General features: G+C 40.8%; 1 protein-coding gene across 1 annotated transcript; it reads left to right on the forward strand.

The window, feature by feature from the left end:
* The first annotated feature begins 3,432 nt into the window (after positions 1 to 3,432).
* Positions 3,433 to 17,914, forward strand: LOC129675502 (cytochrome P450 3A11-like). The gene is made up of 7 exons (XM_055605484.1): positions 3,433 to 3,550; positions 11,073 to 11,186; positions 11,272 to 11,360; positions 11,721 to 11,869; positions 14,044 to 14,171; positions 15,085 to 15,154; positions 17,715 to 17,914. The coding sequence occupies exons 1-7, from the start codon at positions 3,497 to 3,499 to the stop codon at positions 17,897 to 17,899; spliced, it is 789 nt and encodes a 262-aa protein (XP_055461459.1). The 5' UTR covers positions 3,433 to 3,496; the 3' UTR covers positions 17,900 to 17,914.
* Positions 17,915 to 17,986: the final 72 nt, after the last annotated feature.

Here is a 17,986-nt window from a genome sequence, read left to right on the forward strand (position 1 = left end):
CAGGTGCTTTTACCATTAGGCCATTTTGCTTTCACTCTCCAGAAACTGGCTATGTGTACATCCTCAGGCTGGTCAGGACCTTAAACTCCCGGCTGGAGTGCTGACAGTGAAATCATGCACAGGCCTCGGGAAGTAATCACAGCTGCAGTGAATTCAAAAGTACAGAAGTCAGCGTTTGGCTGCTCTCCTATCTACTTCCTTGCTTTCATGTTCTTTCTGCCCTGTCTTCCAAACATTATCTGAGCCTTGGAGAAGCTGTTATAGGTGCTTCATTAATTTCTTTCTTTATTTTTTAATTAATTAATTCATTTCTTCTTTTTACATCCCAAGTACAGCCTCTCCCTTCCCACCTTCAGGTCCCACTCTCCTTTCCCAACATTTCCCTCCCATACTCATCAGTAAGGAGTGCCCCCTACCAATCCACTCCAGCACATCAAATTTCATAAGGACTGAGTGCATCCTCTTCCCCTGTTGAGGCAGCCCCACCAAACATAAGCAATCAAAAAGCAGGCAACACAGTCCATGTCAAAGACAGCCTTTGCTCCCCTTATTAGGAAACCCATATGAGGCCTTGGTTACATTTGTATAGGGTGCCTAGGTCCAGTCCATGAATGGTCCTTAGTGCTTCAGTCTCTGCAGGACTCTCTGGGCCCTGGTTGGTTGTTTCTGTTGGTCATCTTGTGGAGATCCTGTCCCCTCCAGATACTTCTATCCCTCCCCCCCAACACACACACTTTTCCACAAGACACCCTATGCTTTACCCAGTGTTTGGATCTGAGTCTCAACATCTGTTTTGATTTGCTGCTGGCTGGAGGCTCTGAGTACAGCTATGCTAGGCTCCTGTCTGCCAGCACAGCAGAGTATCATTAATAGTATCATTGTGGCAGGAATTTGTTCTCTCTCTGTTGTGGGTCTCAGGTTGGGGCAGGCATTGGTTGTCGATTCCCTCAATCTCTGCTTTATCTTTATCCTTGTGCATCTTGTAGGTAGAGTAAATTTTGAGTTGACATTTTTGTGTGTTGTTTGGTGTTCCCTCCCTCTACAAGGAGTCCTATTTAGTTAGAGGGTGTCCTCTTCAGTCTCCATGACCGTTGCTACTAGTCATCTCAGCTAGAGTCACCCCATATTCTTCCAGAGGCCTACCTTATCATAGGTCTCCAGCTTGTCAGAGATGCCCCACTCACAGTTTCTCTTCCCTCTGTTCTTTTGCCTCCACTCTCCCAAAGTCTGATTTCCATCCTCATTTCTCTCCATGCTCCCTTTCCTACCTTGAACCCTTTCTTCAACCACTTCTGCTATCTATTATATTTCCCCTTCTGAGTATGGGGAAATATAATAGATATTTCCCCATATCTATATCCACAACATTGTGGATATGGGGATATATCCCCATATCCACAACAAAGAGGACCCTCCCTTGGGTCCTCTTTGTTGTTATCTCCTTTGGGTCTGTCAATTTTGGTATGGCGTTCTTGTATTTATGGCTAATATCCGTACATACCACGAGTATCTTTCTGCTTCTCAGTTACTTCACTCAGGATGACCTTTTCAAGTTTGCCTTCAAATTTCAAAATGTCCTTGTTTTCAATAGCTCAGCAGTATTCGATCGTGTATATATAACGGTTTCTTCATCCATTCTTCAGTTGAGAGATATCTGGGTTTTTCCAGATTCTGGCTATTATGAATAAAGCTGCTATGAACATGGTTGAGCAAATGTCCTTGTTGTATACTTGAGCATCTTTTGGATATGTGCCCAGGAGTGGTACAGCTAGGTGTTGAGGTACAACTATTCCTGAACTTTTTTTTTTAACTTTTTTTAATTTTTTATTAATTACACTTTATTCATTTTGTATCCCCCCATAAGCCCCTCCCTCCTCCCCTCCCGATCCCACTCACCCTCCCCTTTCTGCGTGCATGCCCCTCCCCAAGTCCACTGATAAGGGAGGTTCTCCTTTCCTTTCTGATCTTAATCTATCAGTTCTCATCAAAAGTGGCTGCATTGTCCTCTTCTGTGGCCTGGTAAGGCTGCTCCCCCCTCAGGGGGAGGTGATCAAAGAGCAGGCCAATAAGATTATGTCAGAGGCAGTCCCTCTTCCCATTACTATGTAACCCACTTGGACACTGAACTTTTAAGAAACCTACAGATTGCTTTCCAAAGCTGTACATGTTTACATTCCCATCAGAAATGGAGGAGGGTTCTCCTTGTTCCACATTCTTTTTTTTTTACATAACATTTATATATATATATTTTTTTTTTTTTTATTTTTTTTAGAAAAACCAACATACTTACTAAGGCTTTTCAATTAGACATCACTTTCAAACATAGCTGATTTCTTTTATCAATGAACTTTACTTTCATTGTTTAAGAATAATGGTGTGACTATATTCTAGCCATAACATATTGTAATCCAGAGTGTGTCTCTATTCCACTGGGTCACAAGGACCTAGACGGTCTTTGGATGCGATCCCTTGCCAAAGCAGCCATGTTCCTGGTTGAAAAATTTTCTTCATCTTCTCCATATCTATTTAAGCTAAAAAATACACACAGTTTAATGATTACAGCAGAAACAATTATCAAGCTCATAAATTTAACAGTCCATATGACAAACTTTTACTGCAATGACCCCTCTTAATTGCAGTCCTCATCATCTGTCCTTCAGAAAATGTCCATTTCAGCATCAAGGTTTTCCAGTCTACCAGTCTGCTGAATAATATGTCTCCCCCCCCCACCCCCCATTGGCCAGTTGGTTGAGCTGTCCCCATGCAGGGGGATCAGTTTCCTGTCTTTTCAGCATTGATGTCTCTCTGCATCTCTTCCTATTTTGTGTTGTGTCTTTCATGTGCAAGCTTCTTTTATTCAAATTGTAACTTTATAAATTTTGATGGAACCCATAGTCTTTCATCACCTGTGGAAATAAAAGAAAAACCTCTTCTCCAACATAACTCATTACCTGACTGCCTTTCTAATGCTAAAACAACTTTAAAGTATACAAGTTGATCTAATTCAGTAGTTTTTTATTACTACTAATATTGTTGTTGTAGTTATTTATTCACACTGTATCTCTGTTGTAATACCCTCCCCTCTCCTCACAGTACCATCCTCCCTCCCATTCCATCTCCTGTTCCTCTTTCCTAGTCCAAAAATAGCAGAAATTCTCCTCTCCTACTGCTTGACCCTAGCCTAACAGTTAACATCAGGACTGCCTGGATCCTGTTCCTCTGTGGGCTGGCTAGTTGTCCACTGCCTAAAACTAAAGTTCAAGTGGATCAAAGATCTCAACATAAAAGCAGATACACTAAATATGTTAAAAGAAAAAGTGGGGAAGAACTTTGAACTCCTTTGACAGTTGTATGATCACAGTGAGGGTCATGCTACATTATAATCAAAGTCTGGGTGTGGCTCTCACTTTAGAGCCTGGCTTGGAATAATCAGCTGTTTTCCTCACACAGGTTGTTTGATGGTCAAATCCCTAAATTTGCCATCACAGACACAGAGATGATCCGAAATGTACTAGTGAAAGAATGCTATTCTACGTTCACAAACCGGCGGGTAGGTAACCTTTTTTTAATTAAAAATTTTAAATGTTCATTTTTGTTATTTTATTTAGGAGTATACATTAGTGCTATTTTTATAAAACTGTGTTTCTCTTAGTTTCTCTCTTAATATAGATTTCCCACAAATAATTGAGACTTTTATATCTCTTTAATAATAAGCTTCATGATACAATAGCTAAGCAGTTATTAATCTATTCCTAACCCTCTAAGCTAATTTGGCTTCCTCCCAGCATACATCCCAGAGGTACTTGCACTTTGTTGTTTTCCTGTTCCAGCTCCTTCACCTCATGTCTCTTCAACCTTTCCTGTGGCTTCATCCCCTACTTCCTTCTCTAAATTCTCCTCCCCTGTCTGATAGGATTCTCACCCTATTCTCTCCCATGCTCAGCTATTGGTTGTAAACTGCTTTCTTGACATATCAGGGTAAATTGGGGAGCAGTGTTTACACAACATTGAGACAGGAGATTCTCAAAACACGGATGGCAACAGGATGTGGGAGGCACAGAAATCAGCATTTCACTTACACAATAACATTATTCCTACACTTATATATATGTGTGCAAGTGAGTGACTGCCATGTGTAGGTTCCTGTGGAGGCCAGCAGAGGGTATGAGATCCCCTGGAGCTGGCCTTGCAGACAGTTGTGAGTTGCCTGACAGGGGTGCTGGGTACGGAATCAGTGTCCTCCAAAAGAGAAGGAAGCACTCTTAACTGTTGTGTCATCTCCCCAGCCTCCCATTTTAATAATGTAAACCTTTATACTTTACTTACTCAATTAAAAATGAAATAAATATAGATTCACAGTGGCTTCTATAATAATGTACAAGCAGAGTGTAAGTATTAATTTTGCTAATAGGAATGGCTTGAGCAAGTCTAAATATACTATAGAATTGTAATCTAGATGTCAATAGACACTTGCCGCCTAGAGTAATTCACATTTCCCATTTCACAAGTCCATTTTTATGTCTCTGTGGTGTTGATTTGTGTGGCGTCAAATACTCAGAATACAGAGTAGCTCCTTGACCAGTCAGCTCCCTCTTGCTAGCACATTAGCTGCCATGTACAGCCTGTCTTCCCTTCACCTTTTGTATCCATTTTCATTCTCATGGATTGTGCTCTCAGGTATCAAGTATCACAACTGTTTACCTATCACGTCTATGTGGATTTACTCTTGAAATTTGATCTCAAATCTATGGCTTTATTTATCTCAATTTTTCTATGCGGGATACTACTTACTTTAATGTCCCGACTTCTGTTTTTTTAAATTTAATTTTATTGATATATTTATTTACTATGTATCCCTGCTGCAACCCCCTGCCTGTCTCCTCCCAGTCCCACCCTTCCTCCCTCTTCTCCACTGGTGCTCTTTCCCTAGTTCTTTAAAAGGGGGAAGATCTCCAGTCCTTCCCTCTGACCTTAGCCTATCAGTTCTCATAAGGAATGGCTGCATCATCTTCCTCTGTGGCCTGGCAAGGCTGCAGCCCCTAGGTAGAGGAGAGAGCCAGCTACTGAGTTCATGTCAGAGACAACCCCTGTCCCCATTACTAGGAAAGCCACTTAGAAACTGAGCAAGCAATGGGCTTCCTTTGAACAGGAGGTCCAGGTCCTTTCATGCATGGCCTCTCTCTTAAACCATAGCTATCTAACTGTTCTATGTAAGGAAGCCTGTTTGCTCTCTCCTTACACCCTGTGGGTCCTGGGTTTCAAACTCAGGTTGTTGAGCATGGCAGCATCACCTTTACCTACTGAGGCACTTCACTGGTCCTCATTTAGCCACTGGTCATTTGGTGAAGTTCACTGAAGGCCTTGTTTGCAGATGCCCTTCATCAAGTCAAACTGTTTAACTTTTTTCCTGTTGCGCTGAGTTCTGTAATATAAGGGTGTGTTGGATGCCTCCACATTAATATAAAATATAAATGTGGAAGATAGAAAAAAGGTCTTATTAAGGGAAAAGGATTCTCTTCCTCCTTTTATCACTGTATAAAGAATTAAGGTAGATCCAAGATGCAGGGCTGGGAGGACACTCTTTCTGACCAGCAGCACAGCACAGTATGCACAGTGACCAGCAGATGGAACTCTGGACCCTAAAACACCAGGGATTGTGTTTCCTAGGTGGAAGGAAACCCCATGGAATGGGAATCAATTAGCTTCAGGTCACTCATCTAAACCACGGAAAAGTTCTCATGTCACACCAGGTGCTCAATCACCATCCCAGAGCCACATATCTGTGTGCTCTGATCACCATCCCAGAATGAACTCTGAGCCCCACAACACCAGAGACTGGGATTTCCAGTTGAGAGAAAACCCCATGGAAATCCCAGGGGTCCAGCAGGTGCAGAGCTGTCAACCCAGAGTGGGGTGAACAGCTGACAGCATAGAGTCCAGCCTGCATGCCCGATTCAACATCCCAGACAGAACTGAGAACCTCAGGACACCAGAGACTAAGTTTCTCTGTTGAGTGGAAAACCCCACAGTAAGGGGAAGAGCAATTCTGACATCAGAGCACTCAGCTGACAACCCTTCCCCCAAAAAACTTTCCTGGCACCCAGGCACCCAGTAGCCAGCAAGATGGAGCCACATGCCTGCTCCTGTGTGTTCTACGTGCCATCCCAGAGAGAACTGCAGACCCCCAAACACCACAGACTACGTGTCCCTGTAAGGAGAAAACCCCACAGAGGGGGAAACTTTGGGTTCAACCTCAGGACACCTAGCTCCAGAAAAGTTTCTGGGTTCCCACTGCATCTAAGCTCTGGCTTCCTACTGTATGCATGAGTGCCGTGCCCACCTGCCATTGATTATGGCTTGGGTACTGGAGCACACAGCTCCAACCTCAAACCTACAGAAGCCTGAGAGCCACTGGAGCAGCCCTAAGATACTGCTCGAAGGTGTAGTATCTCACCTTTAGCTAGCAGTATCCTTAGCTAAACTGAAGAAACCATAGGGCTCCCCAGTTCTTCAAGAAGGCTGTGCCCAGCAAACATAGGGTAAGAGCAGAAGCAGCAGCTCACTAAATTCAGAGCAACAAACCAAGCAGCAGGGCAGTCATCTTCAGGCCTTCTCCTGATGAGAAGACAACCTTCCTGAACATCATAGATACCGCATAGGTCCATATGCCTGAGGTGAATTGTGACAATTCCTGAGAAGCACAGCCATTCAGTTGACCATACCCAAAAAGCTGAGGAGGCCTCCTTTACAAACCTGCCAGGGGGATTCTCCCCACCCCAGGATTCCTGCAGGCACCAGAAATTAACAGCCAACACCGGAGACACCAAAAGGATAGAGGCCAGAGTAAAAGCAAAACCAACAAAAGGCAAAGCAATATGGCATCTCCAGAAGCCATTTATCCTGGCAATTAGCCCTGGACACCCTAACATAAGTGAAAATCAAGAAGATGACCTTACATGCTTATGAAGAGGATAATGGAAGAAACAAATAAAATGCAAAAAGAATTAGATGAAAAAAAAGTCAAACAGATTATAGCCATCTGTAAAGAAATATAGGAAGATGCAGCCAGTTTGTGGCCGTCAAAGAGGAAATAATTAAGTACTGAAAGAAATAAAAGAAACAGAAGAATGTTCAAACAAACATGTGAAGGGGAAACAGGAAAATTAAGTCAAAGAGATGAAGAAAATCAACAAAACAGTGCAAAATCTGAAGATAGAATTGGAAAAATAAAAAAAAAAGCACAAACAGAGGAAATCACAGAGAGCAAGAATTTAGGAAAGAAAACATGACCTACAGAGGTAAGCATAACCAACAGACTACCAGAGATGGAAAAAAGAATCTCAGGTGTGGAAGATACAGTGGAAGAAATGGATGTAACTGTCAAAGGAAATAATGAATCTAAAAAATTCCTGATACAATTCATCCAAAAAATCCAACATAATATGAAAAGACAAAACCTAAGAATAATAGGAATAGAGGAAAAAGAAGATTCCCATTTCCAAGGCCCAGAAAGTGTTTTCAACAAAATCATAGAAGAAAATTTCCCCAACTTAAAGGAGAGGCCTATAAGAATACAAGAGGCCTACAGAATACCTAATAAATTAGGTGAGAAGAAAATAGGCTTCATCTCAGGTATAAAGGCGTGGTTCAATATATGGAAATCCGTCAATGTAACCCATCATATAAACAAACTGAAAGAAACACACACACACACACACACACACACACACACACACACACACACACACACTATAAGCTCCTTAGTTGCTGAAAAAGCATTTGAGAAAATCCAACACCCATTCAGAATTAAATTATTGAAGAGATCAGGGATACAAGGCACATACCTAAACACAGTAAAGGCAATATACAGCAAGCCTACAGCACACATCAAACTAAAAGAGAAACTTAAAACAATTCCACTGATATCAGGGACAAGGCAAAGCTGCCTACTCTCTCTGTATCTCTTCAATACAGTTCTGAAAGTCTTTGCTAGAGCAATAAGACAATTAAAGGAGATCAAGGGGATACAAGTTGGAAAGGAAGAACTCAAAGTATCACTACCTGAAGATGATATGATAGTAGACATGAATAACCCAAAAAAATTCTACCAGGGAACTTGTACAGTTGATAAACACATTCAGCAAAGTGACAGTATACAAAATTAACTCAAAAAAATCAGTAGCCCTCTTGTATACAAAAGACAAAAGGACTGAGAAAGAAATAGGGAAACAACACCCTTCACAATAGACACAAATGACATAAAGTACCTTGGTGTGACTCTAACCAAGAAAGTCAAAGACTTGTATGAAAAAAAACTTTTAGTCTCTGAAGAAAGAAATAGTAGAAGATATCAGAAGATGGGAAGATCTCCCATGTTCATGGATTGGCAGGATTAACATAGTAAAAATGGCCATCTTACCAAAAGAAATCTACAGATTCAAGGCAATTCCCATCAAATTAGAAACATACTTCTTTATAGACCTTGAAAAAATAATTGTCAACTTTATATGGAATAACAAGAAACCCAGAATTGCTAAAACAATCCTCTACAATAAAAGATCTTATGGTGGTATCTCCATCCCTGATCTCAAGCTGCACTATAGAGCAGCAATAGTAAAAACTGAATGGAAATGGCATTGGAACCAACTGGTGGATCAATAGACTTGAATAGAAGACCCTGATATAAAACCACTCATTTCTGCACACTTGATTTTTGACAAAGATGCCAAAACCATACAATGGAAAAAAAGATAGCGTCTTCAACAAATGGTGCTGGTCTAACTGGATGTCTACATGTAGAAAACTGCATGCTCATACTCATCACAATGCACATAACTAAAGTCCAACTGGATCAAAGATCTCATTATAAAACCAGACACACTAAACGTTTTAGAAGAAAAAGTGGGGAAGTTCCTTGAACTCATTGGCACAGGAGACTACTTCCTAAACAGAACACCAACAGCACAGGCTCTAAGATCAACAATCTATAAATGGGACCTCATGAAAATGAAAACCTTCAGTAAAACAAAAGACACTGTCATCAGAACAAAATGACTGCCTACAAATTGGGAAAGGATCTTCACCAATGAATGCTATATCTGACAGAAGACTAATATCCAGAATATATAAAGAACTAAAGAAGTTAAACAGCAACAAATCAAGCAATCCAATTAAAAAATGGGGTACAGAGCTAAATAGAGACTTCTCAAAAGAGGAATATTGAATGGCAGAGAAACACTTAAAGAAATGATCAACGTCCTTAGTCATCAGGGAAATGCAAATCAAAATGATCTTGAGATTCTGAGATTTCACCTTATATCCATCAGAATGGCTAAAATAAAAAACTCAAGTGACAACACATGCTGGAGAGGATGTGGAGAAAGCAGAACGCTCCTCCACTGCTGGTGGGAATGTAAAATTGTACAACCACTTTGGAAAACAATCTGGCACTTTCTCAGACAATTAGCAATTGTGCTTTCTCAAGATACAGGTATACCACTCCTAGGCATATATCCAAAATATGCTCAAGTATACAATAGGGACATTTGCTCAATCATGTTTGTAATAGCTTTATTTGTAATAGCCAGTAGCTAGAAACAACCCAGATGCCCCTCAGTTGAGGAATGGATACAGAATTTGTGGTACATTTACACAATGGAATACTACTCAGCAAGTAAAAACAACGAAATCATGAAACTTGAAGACAAATGTGGGAACTGGAAACAATAATTCTGGTTGAGATATCCTGAATCAGAAAGACAAACATGGTATATACTCAATTATAAATGGATATGAGACATATAATATAGAATAAAGACACTAAAATCTATACTCCTAAAGAAACTAATCACGAAGGAAGACTGAGTAAGATACTTAATCCCCATTTAGAAAGGCTAAGAGGATAGATATCAGAGGAGGGAGAACACAGTCAACAGGACAGGAGCCTACCACAGAGCCAAACTCTGGGCAGAGTGCAGGGAATCTTATGAAAGAATTGGGAATTAATAGGATCTGGAGAGGACAAGAGAGCAAAAGAATCAAACAATGACTTCACAGGAGACTTTTCTGAGACTGATACTTCAACCAAGGACAATTCACTGAGATAACCTAGAACTCCTGCACAGATGTAGCCCATGGCAGTTCAGTTTCCAAGTGGGTTTCATTGTAATGGGAACAGGGACTGTCTCTGTCATTAACTGATTGGCCTGCTCTTTGATCACCTCCCCATCAGGGGGGTGAAGCCTACCAGGCCACAGAGGAAGACAATGCAGTCACTCCTGATGAGACCTTATAGACTAGGATCAGAAGGAATGGCTCCATCCAAGGGAAAATATCCTGTGTTTGGATCCCCAGTATCTACATAAAAGCCAGGCAGAGTGACATGCTTGTGAGCCTCCAGAGCCGTGCATAGCTACAGGTAGACCCTAGGGGCTTGCTTGCTACCTTATTCCAACCAAACCAGAGTAATCTTTGTTCGGTGAGAGACCCTGTCTCATAAAAGTACTGTAGAGAGTTATAGAGAAAGATGATAGACCTCTGGTCTGCACAAGGGCACACACAGGCATGTATACAAGCAATCATGTACACAGACACACGTACACACAGAGAGATACACACACAGACAGACACATACACCATATCAAGACATCTCTTTTCACATTGCAAGTGTTTTAAATACTGAGCTGGAGAACCTCTCTGACGCAAAGTTCACTTTCTATTTGTCTCCAAGCCATTTGGCATCTGCACAGCTCTAGGGCACCTGCTAATTCCTGTTCCTATCTTTCCTCAACCCCTGGACCTAATTTAAATCAACAGAGAGATTTAAATTTAAATGGATCCTGGGATATAAAGGTTTGCAACCATAACAGGTAACCTGGTGAGCACTGGATTTCATAGAGGCTATGAGGAAATGCTGACTTTTTATTTTTTTTCCTTTCCCTCTAACATGAGGTCCAGTCCACCATAAGCAGGCAGTAACTACTTGTTATATGGTGCTATCTGCTCAGCATTTTTGCAAACTTGGAGAGTTCCAGACTTACACAGAGCCATTTTTTTTTCTTTTGTGACCATAGAAATTTGGCCCAGCGGGGATTATGAAAAAAGCTGTCTTCATATCTGAGGATGAGGAGTGGAAGAGAATCAGAGCCTTTCTGTCTCCCACCTTCACCAGTGGAAAACTCAAAGAGGTGACTAAGAGGACTTACGAGTGAAATCTTTGTGTGACCTGACTCTCCACACCTAACTACTGCTGTTTTTGTGCTTTGTGCTCAGATGTTCCCCATTGTTGAACGGTATGGAGATATTTTGGTAAAATACTTGAGAGGAAAGGCAGAGAAAGGCAAGCCTGTCCCTGTGAAAGAGTAAGTGATGGTGCATCCAAGGTGGTTTTGGGAGCGGAAGGATAACTGGGACAGAGGGGCTTTTTTCTTGTGTATATCACATGGCCTAGCTGCATATACTCTACCTTTAGATACTATATATATTTCATGTATGTGTATATTATATGTATTATATATATATATTTATAATATGTATATTAGATAAACATACAGTTTAGAAAGAAGAATCACAATGGTCTGAAAGTCACGAATGTAGATGGTGGGTAGGATGGGAAGGTGCTTGGTCAATACTGAAATGGCTTTGCCTGTATTGCCTCAAACTATGAACTATTTCATGCTTCTTGGTGCTTATCTTAAATTCCCATGTCTCTTCCTCCTCAGAGTGTTTGGGGCCTACAGCATGGATGTGATCACCAGCACGTCATTTGGAGTGAATGTCGATTCCCTCAACAATCCAAAGGATCCTTTTTTGGAGAATGCCAAGAAGTTCTTAAGACTTGATTTTTTTGATCCATTATTCTTGTCAGTAGGTGTGTGGACAGTTCATCCTTTTGAGCTATTGGTCTTGTCTGTGGCTGCATTTGTCACTCTGCCTTTCTCTTCCATACTTTCCCCCAAACTAGCTTCTCCACTGATATATAATTCAGTTGCCACATAATTTGTCCCCTTAAAGGCGCAAATCAAAGTTTTTAGTGTATTCAGAGACATGTAGCCCATTATGTTTGTTTTATAACTTTATTTCACTTTGAGTCAGGGTCTCAATGTGTAGCTCTACCTGGCCTGGAAATTGCTGTGTAGACCAGACTGGCTTTGAACTCACAGTGATCCTCCTGCTTCTACCTCCTGAGGACTAAAGTGCACACCAGAATTCCTGGCTTTGCTTTAGAATCATTTTATTTATTCTTTGACTGTATTATATAGGAATACAACATACCTTGATTAGACCCACCCTAACTCTTCCCTCTCACTTCTCTCAGACACCCCAACACACTTTCTTTCTGATTTCATGTCCCATTCTTTGTTTTGGTGACCCAGTGAGCCCAGCCACTGCCTGCTAGGATACCAAACAATATTACTGGCTTGATTCAGTCCATGAGTGGACCATGCCATGTCCAGGATATGGTACTTCAGATGCCCCATTCCTGGGTCTTTCTTTCCACACCTTCTTTCAGGATGTTTCTTGAACTTTGAGGGATGGGGTGTTGATATAGTTGCTCCATTTAGGGCTTAGTACTCAGCAGTCACTGATTGACAGCACTTTGATCACTTGAAAATCTGCAATGACTGAAGGACCACAAGGCTCCTTATCACTGAGGACTGTATAATGCTTCATTGTAGCCATGGTGTTGAATCTTTTAACCATCATCCTTCACCTAGACCTAAGCAGCCTAGACCTTAGCAACCACCAGTCCACTTTCTGTATATTTACATATGCTTGGCATTTCACATCAATGGGATCATCGACTATGTGGTCTCTGTGGCAGGCATCTTTTATTTAGCACAATAGTAAATGAAGCAAACATCACTATCTCCTGTGTCCATGAGCAAACAATGCTCCATATCTATCAATAGACATGAAGTTAGTTTCACCTGTTTGCCATGAATTTTACTGATATGAGAATATGCATAGAAGGGTATATTCATTTTTTTTATCTTTTGAAGTATATATTCAGAATCATCATTGCTGAGTTAAAAGGCAACCCTATATTTAATTTTTAATGTGGAAATATTTTATTTTTAAAAATTTATTTATTTATTCACTTAACATTTTGATAACAGCCCCATCTCTCCTTGCTGTCTCTGTCTTCTTGCATAAGCCTCCTCCTAATTCCCCATCTCCTTCTTCTTAGAGAGCAGCCATGTGGAGGCTGAGAATGAAACCTAGGTTGTCTGCAAAAGCAGCCAATGGTAACTGCTGAGCCATATCTCCAGTCTGTGTAGAGTGACTATATATATATATATATATATATATATCCATTTAACAGTGGTGCTCCATTGCTCCATTTAGGGCTTTAATGCTTTTCCTTGTTAATTACATTTCCATACACAGCTCATGTGTCCTTTTCCCTACATTCCATTCCTTCCTCACCACTTAATATTATCTTCTTGGTCTCCATTTAAGTGTTATGTGATAGCCATACATATACCTGTTTACATATTTACATTTATCCATTATAGGCTACAACTGTGAAATTAGAAACATTATGTGATTTGTCTTTTTTCTGAGTTGGGGTCACCTGCCTTTGAGCTTGTCTTTTTTTTTTTTTTTTTGAGACATGGTTTCTCTCTGTAATGTCAGCTGTCTTTATTTGTGTGTACATCTATGTATGTGCACCTTGGTTTTTGTGGTTGTATCCTTCCACAGCATGCGATCCAGGGATCAAGCTGAGGTTGTCACACTTGTCTGCAGGACCATTTATCTCTTGAACCATCTCAAAACCCCCCATCTTTTCTCTCTGGATCCATAAGAATTACAGGAACAGAGTTCAATACAAAGTCAGATTTGCAGCCTGGCTGTTCCACTGCTGTGGAGCAGTGAAGAGGTAACCCGAAGTGAGCATGCTCATGGCGTGAGCAAGGTTACAATGTGAGCAAGATCAAGGGGAGAACAGTTTCTGGCTGAGAAAATGGCTTATTTGGATTGTGTTTTGATTTCTCTAGATGAATCTTGCATCTCCATTAAACCTTATTTTTTTCTTTCCAGTACTTTTTCCATTCCTCACCCCAATATATGAGAAGTTAAATATCTCCATTTTCCCAAAGGATTCCTTAGCATTTTTCAAAAAATTTGTGGAAAAAATGAAGGAAAACCGCCTGAATTCTAATGAGAAGGTAAAAAGTGGTGATCTCATGAGAGGTCCATACGTTGAAAATATGTTGGGCTGTGAACATGTGAGCTGTGTACTTCCCTTCATCTGTTACTAAAGGTAGATAGAGAAGGCTCGATTTAGAGTGAGACAGAGTATTTACATTTTTCTGGGGAAGGAGAATTTTGGATTTTTAAATTTTTTTATTGAGAATAAGCCAGGATTTAACCCTTAGCAATTAGAATGAAAGCTACAGTGCCAGGCATAAGAATTGAAAACTCAAAAATTAGACACAGCACAAGACCTACAGAAGATCAAGATCACAAACCTATAACATATATCAGAGGGGAACTCTCCAAGCTCTTCCCCTTACTGTGGAACAATTGGCAGTTAATAGCTGTGGATGGAGGCTGTGGACACTGGAAGGATTCTGATGTAGCATTGGATGTCCCCAGAGACATGCTTATATTGGCAACACTAGTTGGACTCAGTGAGTTATTAAAATGAGGGCATAACGTTTAGAGAAAGAAATGTTGCAGAGGATATAGAAAGAACTGGATAGAAGAAAGAATGGGGTAGATATGACTATATCCCATTGTGTACAGATGTGAAGTTTTCTGGTAACAAATAAAAATGATTCAAGAGGGAGAATTACTATTTTCCTGTCCTTCAAAAGCATTTGCAAAGAATAAAAGTGACTGTTTAAAATTGCACCTAATTGTTATTTATTGTAAAAACAGTTGATATGGTGGCTGGATTGCTTCCTGATTTAGTAACTTGTGCTTTCAGTCTTTGGTGACTCAAGTGACACTAGTCATGCTTGTGAGTGTAAGGGAGCCATGTACTCAGAAAAGAACAAATTAAGCTTCTGCACTCCTGATCCATCTTTAACTTCATCACTGACCTTCTACGTTTGTGATTTCTCTTTCTGCCTCCAGCATCGAGTGGATTTTCTCCATCTGATGATGAAAGCTCACAAGAATACCAAAGACAAAGAGTCTCACAAAGGTAAACAAGGACTCACTGGTCTATGCATAGGGAAGCTCTCATAGAGTGGGCAGGCCACTCAGAAAATATGCAAGGAAGATTTTCTAGGTGGAGGAATATTTCTGTCAAGTTGGTGCAAGCAGACATGGCTATCATCTTCATGATATTTTCTGAAAGCGCACTGGCATAACTGTTCCAAACGTGAAGGATAATCACAATGGAAGACTTCAGATGCCTGTGTGTTATCCATGAGACTATAGGTGTTGTTTCTTTCTTTTCCCACACACTGACTTAAAATTCTGCCTAGACATCTGAGTCTAAACATCCAGACAGGAGGCATGTACCCAAACAGTGCTGGTGCATTCTGGGAACCCCTAGTATGTATGTGTTCTATACCTTAATCTATGGTAGAGATTGCCTTTTCCTTTGCCTGATGAATAAGTAGCTTCCAAGGAAAGCCTCTTTATAAAAACACACTGCTTCTCTCCAATTCTTTGACACACTTAAAAACTGCCTATATATATATTTATCTTCTTTGTGTGGTGTATGTATGTGTGTTCACAAGTAGGTGCACATGTGCAAAAGCCTAGTTGTGTGTGCAGAAAACAGAGAAGGCACCAAGCATCTCTCCTAATCTTGCTTTGCTTTATTTCCTCTTACTAAACCTAGAGCTAAGCTGGCAGCCAGCAGCTCCCAATGGTACAGAGCATTGGGGTGACAGTGGTGTGCTGCCACACCTAGCTTTTCACATGGGGACAGAATATGCAAACTCATGTCCTCAAGCTGTGGAACAAGTGCTCTTAGCCACTGGGCCATCTCTTGAGTTTTCCATCTATGTTTCTTTTCAATTTTAAAACCATCATTACTTTCATGGTGGGAAAATGACGGCCTTTCAATTACAGGCTTTCTTCTCCATGAGCCTCAGCAGCTAATGTAAGTGGAGTCTTGCATTGTTACCTCATTGCTTATTTCTAGTGTGTACACTTGCCTACACACACACACACACACCACACTTGTTATATATATAACATATATAATTACACTTTTCAAAGTCACTGTTTCTTTTTTGTATAAATTCTTTCCAGTTTGTCCACTTGAAACCCTTTCATGTGATCAGCTAATGTTAACTTCTTTTGTACTTCATCTTCTTTTGGAAACAGAGTTTTACATGGCCCTGTTTAAAGGTGAGGTTGACATCACATTCAAAATATGCCTGAGAATGCATGACCTTTAAGCATGTTCTGGGGAATGAATCCATGGCAGTCCATCTACTGAGCTACATATACTCAACCCTTCTGGTTCATTTTGATTGTTAAAAAAGATATTCATTTAAAAAATAGCGACTGATTGTGGGCTTATAGTCCCATTTCAATATAGAAGCAAGGGCTTATACTATTTGGGAAAAGGAATTTACCAACAACAGAATCAGAGAATTCATGTCAGAAGGTTTACAACTGCCTGTAAATCTAACTCTGTGGTCTCCAATACCATCTCCTGGCCTACATGGATACTTGTACATGTGTGTGTGTGCACACACATAAATAAAAATAAAAGTAAAAAAAAATATCTTAAGCTCAAGAAGAAGACTGGAGTTCAGCTTTCTGTTCCTACCTCTGACAGTGTACAACCTTCTATAACTCCTTCTCTAAGGGACCAGATGGCCTTTTCTGGCTTTCATGGGCATACCGCTGACACCTACGTGGCATCCATCTCTCTACATAAATACACACAAAAATACACACAAATGAAATAAAATTAAATCTTAAAAATAAATCCCTTTTTTAAATTAAATTTTTAGTTTTTTTATATTAATTATAGTTTATTCACTATGTATCCCAGTTGTAGCTCCTCCCTCATTCCCTCCCAATTCTACCTTTCCTCCTTAATCTCCTCCCATGCTCCTCTCCAATTCTACTGATAGGGGAGGTCCTCATCTCCTTCCATCTGACACTAGCCTATCAGGTCTCATCAGGACTGGCTGCATTGTCCTCCTCTGTGGCCTGGCAAGGAGGCTCCCACCTCAGGAGGGAGTGTTCAAAGAGCCTATCACTGAGTTCATGTTAGAGAATGTCCCTGTTCCCCTTACTAGAGTACCCACTTGGATACTGAGCTGCCATAGGCTACATCGGACCAGGGGTTCTAGGTTAGATCCACAAATGATCCTTTATTGGATTATAAGTCTCAGAAAAGATCCCTGTGCCCAGATATTTTGGTTCTATTGTTCTCTTGGTTGAACTCCTGTCCTCTCCAGGTCTTACTATCTCCCCCTTCTTTCATACAATTCCCTGCTCTCTGCCCAAAGTTTGGTTATGAGTCTCAGAAATCCCATGTCTCGAAGTTGCCCAATGGTGACGATGAGGAACATAGCACACACCTTGGGACAACCTGGCTGAAGTGATCTCCCCCATCTCTGGATGTGTCACTCAGATGTCATAATGATAACAGGCTCAGGGTGAGCAAATAGCTTCTCCGTATTTATCTCTAAGAAAGCCGAAGCCTCATTTGGTTTTCCTCATCCCATCTGTGATAGTCCATATTGACATGACTTACATGAGATATATATTTTTTTTTTTACTTCCAGCCCTGTCTGACATGGAGATCATGGCACAGTCAATTATCTTTATTTTTGCCGGCTATGACACCACCAGCACCACACTTGCCTTTGTCTTGCATTTACTGACCACTCACCCTGATATACAGAAGAAACTGCAGGAGGAGATCGACAGGGCTCTGCCCAATAAGGTGACTGGTTGGTGCTTGGAGTAGGGGGGGGAAAGAGGAAGGCTCATCAAAAACAGCTTCTCATCACATGCAATATTGTGTGTGTGTGTGTGTGTGTGTGTGTGTGTGTGT

Source organism: Psammomys obesus, unplaced genomic scaffold, assembly GCF_907164565.1.
Source record: "Psammomys obesus unplaced genomic scaffold, mPsaObe1.curated_primary_1811, whole genome shotgun sequence".
In the NCBI taxonomy this organism is placed as follows: Eukaryota; Metazoa; Chordata; class Mammalia; order Rodentia; family Muridae; genus Psammomys; species Psammomys obesus.

Coding starts and splice junctions, on each gene's coding strand:
- LOC129675502 (XM_055605484.1), top strand. CDS start 3,497: ATGATCCGAAATGTACTAGTGAAAGAATGCTATTCTACGTTCACAAAC. Junction 3,551..11,072: donor CTACGTTCACAAACCGGCGG/GTAGGTAACCTT, acceptor TTGTGACCATAG/AAATTTGGCCCAGCGGGGAT. Junction 15,155..17,714: donor AGACAAAGAGTCTCACAAAG/GTAAACAAGGAC, acceptor TTTTACTTCCAG/CCCTGTCTGACATGGAGATC.